At 32.1% G+C, this 9,743-nt stretch overlaps 1 protein-coding gene across 1 annotated transcript; it reads left to right on the plus strand.

The window, feature by feature from the left end:
- The first annotated feature begins 904 nt into the window (after positions 1-904).
- Positions 905-7,619, plus strand: LOC112519365 (disease resistance protein RML1A-like). Its single transcript, XM_025127435.1, has 7 exons — positions 905-1,504; positions 1,692-2,820; positions 3,640-3,960; positions 4,056-4,937; positions 5,008-5,554; positions 5,965-6,042; positions 7,420-7,619. Exons 1-7 carry the CDS (start codon positions 951-953, stop codon positions 7,428-7,430), a joined length of 3,522 nt encoding a protein of 1,173 aa, XP_024983203.1. The 5' UTR covers positions 905-950; the 3' UTR covers positions 7,431-7,619.
- The last annotated feature ends 2,124 nt before the right edge of the window (positions 7,620-9,743 follow it).

Consider the following 9,743-nt stretch of genomic DNA (forward strand, 5'->3'; position numbering starts at 1 on the left):
AAAAAAAAAAACATGATTATAGTATCTATTTATTATAAAATAATTAAAAAAATTAATATAAAAAAAAAAACAACAAAAAGATAGAAAAAATAATAAAATAATAAAAAATGAAATGATAACCTAAATATAGGGGTGCCATTGGTATAAGATGGGGTGCCATTAGCCTGTGCCTAAAGCATGAGATGATATGATGACTTCCACCAATCACACTTTGGATTCCCTCTCAAATTCCAACAAATCCTATTTTCCTTGGACCAAACATGACCACGTCTTTGTTTTTTTTACCACGTCTTTCTTTTTCCGTACAAATTCAAATATTATAATATTTATAATAATCATATATTATATTTTTAAAAAAAATTACCATCTTATTCGTATCAATTGATATATTATATCATTAAAAATTTAATTCAATTATATATTAAATATAACTGATTAATTTTTTAAAATATATTTTTTTATCATTTTACATTCATATCAATTGGTTTTGTTAAAATATGATTTATTTATCAACTATCTTACTAAACATAGTCTAAATGTAGTTAATATTAAAATAGCTTCATAATAAAAATAACGATATTTCATAAAGATAACTAAAAAGTAATGATCGTTATAATGTTATTTCTTAACACATATTAACATTTACAATTATTTTAATTAAATATTTTTGCAAAATGAAAACTCTAAATCATAAATATTAATAAACCTAAAAAGAAAAAAAAAGGAAAATATTTGTGTCGGAAGGAATGGGTTCCATTAAACACCCATCGTCTTCTTCCATGAACAACCCTAACCACCATTGATGTCTGCATTGTTGGTTCTCTGTCACCAACCATCACCCAAATCCCCATGTTTTACCATCAATTATTCTTCACATGTTTATGATTAAATCCTACTCCTCCTCTCATCTCTCAAATCAATCATACCTTCCCAATCCCATATAGTTTATAATGGTTGTTCTCTCTGAACTGTTACAACAATCTTCATCAACTGATAATCATCATAATTATGACGTCTTTTTGAGTTTTAGAGGTATCGACACTCGTCTTAATTTCACGGATCACCTCCATGAGGCGCTCCTCAACGCTAACATCACTACTTTCTTGGACGATGAAGAGATCGAAACCGGACTATCTCTGAAACCAGAATTGGAGACTGCAATCAAAGCATCAAGAGCTTCTATTATTGTGTTGTCTGAGAATTATGCTATTATTGTGTTGTCTGAGAATTATGCTTCTTCGTCCTGGTGTCTCGATGAATTGGTATTGATCCTTGATCAAAAGAGGACCTCCGGCCATATGGTTATCCCCATCTTCTATCATGTCGAGCCCACCGATGTACGGAAGCAACAACGCAGCTTTGGAATTGCTATGGCAAAACATAAACAGAGGATGGAAGCKGAGACGAATGAGGAGGAAAAAYGTMAATTGGTTGAGAAGATGAATMAATGGAAGAAAGCACTTGWAGAAGTTGCTRATTTAAARGGGAAGGATGCAAARGGATGGTAACGATCCTTCTTACCCATTTTTCTACGTACAATTTCAATATTACATTCTCTTTAAGCATTTCTGTGTTTATTTCATGATCATAAATTTAATAGCCATCTCTTTTATGTATTTTTAAATATGTTAATTAACGAACTTTGATTAAAATAATAATTGATTTGTAGTTTTCATTAAAATCAATTTCAGGCCAGAGACTAAGTTTATTGAAGAAATCGTTACGGACATCTACCATAGATTAGGTGTACCTTTAAGGAGTGCTCTACCGCTTCTTTGTGGGATGGAAAAGTCTATAGAGTTTATCACTTCATGGTTGAAAGACGGATCATTGCATACCGCTGATATTCTCACTATTTTTGGTTTGGGCGGCATAGGGAAGACATCTTTGGCCAGATATGTTCACGAGTTACACTGTCGATTGTTCGATAGAAGCAGCTTTATTGAAGGTGTCAATGAGAAATGTACTCAACAAGTTAATGGRCTACTTGATTTACAAAAACAACTTGCTCACGACATTTCAAAAACAAGTCCCATTCATATTCATGATGTTTTCAGATACACCTCTATGATTGAGAATGCACTAGCTCGTCAAAAGGTGTTTATAGTTCTTGATGATATTGATAGTCTCGAACAACTGGACGCGTTACTTGGAAAGAAAGGTTTTCATCCGGGTAGCAAAATTATCATAACGACTAAAGACTCATCATTGAATGAGAAATATGCACTACTCGATCCAATAGTTCAACCCAAGCATACGAAGCTCTTTCTTGAAGGCTTAGATGCGCAAGCATCGCTACAGCTTTTAAGTTATCATGCGTTTAAGGGCAACAATCCTAAGAAAGGTTACGAAGAAGTGTCGAAAAAGCTTATGGCATATTGTCGAGGACATCCATTGGCTCTTAAAGTTTTGGGTGAGTCTTTGCATAAAAGAGATGTAGCTGAATGGGAGGAGCGCATAGAAGGTCTAAAGGAAGAAACGGATTCCCGTATTCAGAAAGTGTTGCAAATGAGCTTCGACTCTATGCCATCTAACAACGATAAGGAATTGTTTAAGCATATTGCTTGTTTTTTTGTTGGAAAAGATAGAAACTACATTGAAACAATATTGAAGGCGTGTAATATTCGCACACTTCATGGGATCACAAATCTCGTTGATAGATGTCTTCTTACGATCGGATCAAGGAATGAGTTAAAGATGCATCAGTTGCTTCAAGAGATGGGAAGAGATGTAGTACGCCAAGAATCACCAAACAAGCCATGGAAGCGTAGTCGATTATGGTGTCATGAGGAATCATTCAATGTGTTGGAACAAAACAAGGTAACATGCCATACATACTTGTCATCATCACTACAACAAAATTAGGTTTATAGGACACCAACAACTTTTAAGCGTCTTAATAGACTGCTTTATACACTACTAAATGAAAGACTTTTATCTGGGAAAAGTCTGTCGCTAAAGGGTGATTTGTCACAAACCGTCACAAAAGTTGATAGGTAAATTGTTGGTGGTTCAAATCAGTGAAAGATTACCCAGTGTGGGTGATCAATTGGTATTTTCTCGAAAACATTGACTTTACCAAACTATCGGTATTTGTTGGGTGAAGACAAAAATTTCACTGAGTGATTTTTGTGGGTAAATTCATTTGTTTTGTGGTGATAGGATTTAATATATAAGACCCAAAAATAAAGTGTGCTACCTAAAATCATTGTAATAAGTACTTATGACAGTTTGGGTGTCATAACAAGTTTTTATGACACTTTTATAAAAGAACATCATATTAGCAGTTTTACAGAACATTATTTGAAAAAGTACCTTATAAAAACAGATGTCCTATAAAAATATGGGTTTATAGGACACTTTCACAAAAGTATCCTATAAAATAGTTAATGTAACGCTTTGTATTTAAAATGTCCAAAAGTTTCGTATAAATTTATTACGACGCCTTTAGATAGAACACTTTTGTTTTTGTTCCTATAAAAATCTTATAAAATCAAGTTTATTGGGACGCTTAGAAGTTGGTGACGTACTATAACCCAATTTTGTTGTAGTGAATTGTGCAAATTGTAAGTAATTTGTATTATCTATGTACACTTATATATGGATTTTTAGTTTGTTTAACATTCACTTTCTTCTTAGGGTTCGGGAAAACTTAAAGGCCTCGTTCTTGACATGGGAATGCTTAAAGAGGACATATGTGAATTGTTTGAGTTGGAAACAGATGCATTGAGTAAGATGGATAATCTAATGCTACTACAACTCAATTATGTGAAATTCAATGGATCTTATAAGAATTTCCCTAAAAAATTAAGATGGTTGTGTATGCATGGGTTCCCTTTAAAGTCTTTACCTTTAGACTTACCAATGGAGAATATGGTTGTGCTTGRCATGKCTTACAGCAATTTGGAATCTTTTGACATGTCTGATTGTAACCCACAACAACCTGGGAAGAGGCAAAAGGTAAGAAACTTGTAGCATCTACTTGAATTTTTATTATTCATGTATGTTGGGTTAATGCAATTCACTTAACATCCACCTTATCTCCATTTGTACAGTTAAGTGGCTCATGCTCAAAAGGCAAACGGTTGCTTAGATCATTGAAGATTCTTAATCTAAGTTTCTGTACACAGCTTCGTTGTCTCGGTGGCTTTATCGAATTCCCTGCACTTGAGGAGTTAATACTTGTAAACTGCACAAGTTTGATGGAGGTCTGTGAATCAATTGGGCAATGTGATGGACTTGAGCTCATTGATCTGAGTCATTGCAATGAGGCTGGAAAGGTTTTAAGGACGATAGGCAAGTTAACGAAGGTGAAAATACTAAAACTAGATGGTTGTAATCTTGGTGAATCTCCGGTCGAGATGAGGGATATGGTGAAGTATGTTAACGTTGGCATGAACTCACAAATCTCTTCTTCATCTGCCATTGTGGAGGCTATACCAAGAGCTTTCGAGTCCTATCTGATTTATCTACCGCGTTCATTAGTATGTTTGTCACTAGAAGACAATAATTTGTCCAACGAATCCTTTCCAATGGACATGAGTAGCCTATCCATGTTGAAGGAGTTGTATTTAGATGGTAATGCAATAGTCTCACTGCCCAATTGTGTAAGAACCCTTCCCGGTCTTGAGAAACTTAGTATTCAAAAGTGTCGTAGTCTGAAGACATTGGAGCATCCTCCACGTACACTAAAAAAACTGAGATTTGGTTTTAGTGAAGATAATAAGGAAGGGAAAGTTGTATTTGATCGAGAAATGTCCCCAATCATATTAGATTTTCTTGTTATGAATTTGAATACGTATTCAGGGTCTTGTATTGAAGGCATGTTCAAAGAGGAAGATATGGGAGATGTTAAGGAAGAGGTATTACGTAGTTTGGGGTGGACTAATTTAGACTTCACCAAAATTCAGCCCGTGAAGGGAACATCTAAAGTCAAGGTTTGTTCTCGTTAATATTAATTAACTCTATATTTTCATTTGTGTGATTAATGAAGCTTTTATTTGACAGATGGTGTATGAATATGGGATATTCAGCTCATATTATAGGGGGAAAGAGATGCCGAATTGGATAAGTGATAGAAGGGAGGGGTCATCAATATCATTTACCATCTCATCATCTCCTTACAACCTTAGAGGATTGAATTTATGTTTTGTATATGGGGTGCCAAATGCGAGTCTGTATTCTTTCGTAGATATCAAGATTAGTAATATAACAAAGAATCGCACTTGGATATACAAATCTTGGATGACTTGTGAGGAAACTAAAGAGGGTATAAGTACATATTTAAGCCATTGGATGTTTGGGAAGAATGAGATGGAAGATGGTGACCAAATTGCTGTTATATTGGATGCTAATGACTTTGTTATAAGTGAGTGTGGGGTGAGTCTTGTGTATGATGAAGATGAAGATGAAGAAGATGATGGTTTGGGATATTACAAGTCATGGAATCATATAATCGGTGGGGATCTCTCTCCTTTTCAAACTACTACTCCTGGAGAATATCAACTATCGAGAATGCACTTTTTTGGTATAAACAGTATCCACAACTATGTAGGTATGTGGTATTAATATTTGTTAAATATCTGTTATCATGTTTCTCATATATAGCTAGCGGAGATCTACGCCTACAATCCAACACTTAAACGGACATTTATCAAATGTTTATACCTACACTTACCTTATCATGTAACATTTTCGGCCATCAAAATAGATTGTTGGTGAGAGTCTAAAACCGGGTAAGAGTCTTTTTCCTCACTTATTGGGTAATACTCTCGGTCCTTGTTATCGTTCTTACCGAGTAAGATAATCAATGTTTATTATGTTCATTCGATAAGGTAAAGTGACACGATAAGCACTTACTTTTAACCGCAACAGCTAACTCTGGTATATATTAATTACTTGGTGCAAGTGGATGTACATTAATAATAACTCATGCATTAATTACTTCATCCTTTTTTTCATCAGACCAACAACCTTTGTTTAGAGCTTTCCGCCAAGCAAGTCGACATATAGTTGCTGTTGCACCTAAGCTATATGTAAAAGGTACTTTCTTTTTCATCTCCAAACCCTCCTCAATTATATATATATACACACACACACACACACATATATAGGGTTGGGTTCACGTGAGACCGAGAGTTTTTCGTGAGACCCGTGAGACCAATTTATGTTCATTGATCAACTTTATAAACTAATGATCTAATGGTTTAAAGTTGCACGGTGGCAATTTTGTAATTATTGAGAACTCTCGTGGCAAATTTTGTGATTAAGAATGTTGAGATTATAGATCTAATCCAAAGGTTGATTATTGGTCTTACGGGTCTCACAAAAAAACATTGGTCTCATATGATCCCAAGTCTATATATATAGATAGATAGATTTGAGATCATGTGAAACCAGTCTGTTTTCGTGACACCACCTTTTTACACTTGAAACTTCACAGTTAAATATTGTGAAGTAACCTTCACAGTGTTTTTGTTGTGAAGGTTCGGTTGTTCTTTTACCTTCAAAAAGTTTTGCTGTGAAGTTTTAAATGTCAAAATACGATATCACGAGTCTTACTAAAACAAGTTGGTGTGAGCCCAACCATATATATATATATATATATATATATATAAAGAGAGAGAGAGAGATTTGGGATCATGTGAGACCAATGGTTTTTCGTGAGACCCGTTAGACCAATTCTCAACCTTTGAATTAGATCTACAATCTGAACATTCATAATCACAAAATTGCCACGTGACTTCTCAATAATCACAAAATTAACACTGTGCAACTTTAGACCATTAGATCTTTAGCTTATAAAGTTGATCAATGAACATAAATTGGTCTTACGGGTCTCACGAAAAACCTTTGATCTCACATGAACCCAACCATATATATAAACACAGTATCCATATATATCATGTTTTTCATCTAACTTTTTAGTCTCAAGATCATATAATGTAATAAAAAGACTTRGAAACTTTTATTTTCTTAAATTTCTTTATTGCCTTGGTTTTAATTATTAGAACCCAAAATGACAGCCACTTTGATGTCACTGTTCACGTTTTTTATATCTATAGAACGTCACAATTAACACAAAAAATATTAATTTGAATACACAAATAATATTCTTTGGCCATTCCCTCGTTGATCAGTGAGGGATCAACGAGGGAACTGGCTTTTGGTCAATTCAACAAGGGATTTTTCTGTCGCTAATTAATTTCCATCGCTGATACTTTGTTTTTCTAGTAGTGGCGATGTTATTTATGGATGGATGTAATTTCCAAGTTTTAAAATATCAAACAGAGATTTACTAGCTATACAGTTCCATATATATTCAAGGCTTATGTTACTTACAAAACACACTACATTTACACTAATTAGTTATAAAACATTGCTGATCGAAGATTTGACTTTCTTGACGTATGTATGTAGGGGAGATGTAATCACAATCACTTCCTTGTCGATCTCATCCCATTTCTCAGAGTCCGATAGTCACCAAGAAACCTTCTGCTGGAAACTCTTATTAACCACTTATAGCGTCCTTATTTTATGACAAGATCTCTTATCGTCATTTTATTGGACGAAAGGTAAACTGATATCTTATAATTAGCTCTTATTGGACAAAGTGTAGAAAAAATATAGACAACTCAATTAAAATTTCATCAATTAATTGGTATAGTTTATCCATATTTCTCAAGTATTTCACATTCAATTGTTTTTTTTTTCTTAATTTGTATATATATGATTACATTTATTGAACATATATACGAAAATAAATGCAAGAATTATACAGAAGCAGAGAAAAAATTTCAAGTATATGCACATATGAATAGAGTGATAGTCTAATTAATAGTCTAATGTACATATGAATAAGAGAGTTAACAATCATATTATATCACCCAATAAAAAGAAAGATATCAGTCAATTGGGTTGGATTGTATTCAAATGACCGTAATCCGATTTCAATTCAATATATACAGTTTGAAGATTTTACAACTCGATTAGACATTGAGTTGGTTCGGGTTGGGCTATTTCGAATTGAATTTGGTTGGTCCGGTTTTTATGCAATCCTAATGGTTATGGTTTTTGGTGAGATTAATAAAAGTTATAAATATTCAATCTTTTATTTATTCTATAAAGAAAACTGCATCAAAATAAAATCAACATTTCATTTATTGCTATTTTAGGTAACTAACTTTCAAAACTTTCATTATTTAATATATAATAATTAATATATAATAATTAATTTAAAACTCTTTTAATTATTATATTATATTATTTTAATTTTTTTTACTATCTTGTTTGTATTAATATAGTATATTATAAAAAATTTCTTTTAATTATATTATAAAATATTAAAATTGACCAATTTTTAAGATGTTTTTTTTTATCATTTTACATGCTTATCAGCTACTTTTTGTCAAAAACAATTTGATCGTCAGCAAGTTTATCAGCAACCAGCTAGTTTATCTGACTAATTTATTGGCTATCAACTTGCTTATCAACTAGTTTGTCAAATATAACATAAACTTTGACTGACCATCATATTGGCAAAGAAACGTATTCCTGAGCGTAGGTTATGTGTGGCGAATTATTCGATAAGCTAACTGATGGCTGATATGCTAGCTAATAGCTGATAATTAAACTAGCTAATGAATAAATCATGTTTGGCAAAAACTAGCCGAAAAACACGTAAAATGATCAAAAAATGACATCTTGAAAAATTACTCAACTATAATATACTCATACAAACAAGATAGTAAAAAAAATCAAAATAATATAATCTATACTATCTTATTAATCAAATTTGATAAATGTCTTAAAGTCTTAAAAAAGTACAAAATCTAAAACAAGAAATACTTGTTTTTAAAACACAAAAGTACTTGTCTTTTAAGATTTCCCTACAGAAATCTAAAACACAAAATGATTTTTAAGCTTTCCCCAAGATGACTTTTAAGTTTTCCCTACAGAAATCTATATCTATACTATCATATAAACCATATTTTTCAAAAGTCTTAAAAACAATTTAATGCACAAAGTACACTATACATTTATACACAAAGCCTTAAAAGTCTTAAAAATAACTCATAATGCATTAAGTACTACTACTACTACTTTATGCACTTAGTCTTAAAATCTCTTAATCTATACTATCCTATAAACCAGATTTTTCAAAAGTTTTAAAAACAATTTAATACACAAAGTACTATACATTTATGCACAAAGTCTTAAAAGTCTTAAAAACAACTCATAATGTATTAAGTACTACTACGTTATGCATTTAGTCTTAAAATCTCTTAATCTACAATTAAAATAACAAAGAGTACAAGTTATCAATGCATATTATTACTTTTTCTTTTCATGTTCCCAAAATACCTTTGACACATTTCACTCATGTCTTCACCTTCTCATACCTCTATGTCTTCTCCCCATCACCCCAAGGTGAGATTCAAATTTGTGGAGTCGTTTAAATATGTTGGATTTTAAATATATTGGATTTTAAACTGTCATACAATTTTTTTCATCGATAAACTGTAATTGGAACCATAACTCTTATTTATTCAAATTGTATTATTATGTAAAGACCAAGTGTAATTTATATCATCGTTAAATATGTAAATTAGGACGAAAAACCCCCTATTCGATTAAGTAACTTTTGCACTCAGCCTTTCAAAATAATTATATATAATTGTTATATACAACTAATGATCTCCATTTATGTATATACTTATGTTAATTAACTTCATTTTCTTATG

This window comes from Cynara cardunculus, assembly GCF_001531365.2.
Source record: "Cynara cardunculus var. scolymus isolate 2C chromosome LG 10, CcrdV1, whole genome shotgun sequence".
In the NCBI taxonomy this organism is placed as follows: Eukaryota; Viridiplantae; Streptophyta; class Magnoliopsida; order Asterales; family Asteraceae; genus Cynara; species Cynara cardunculus.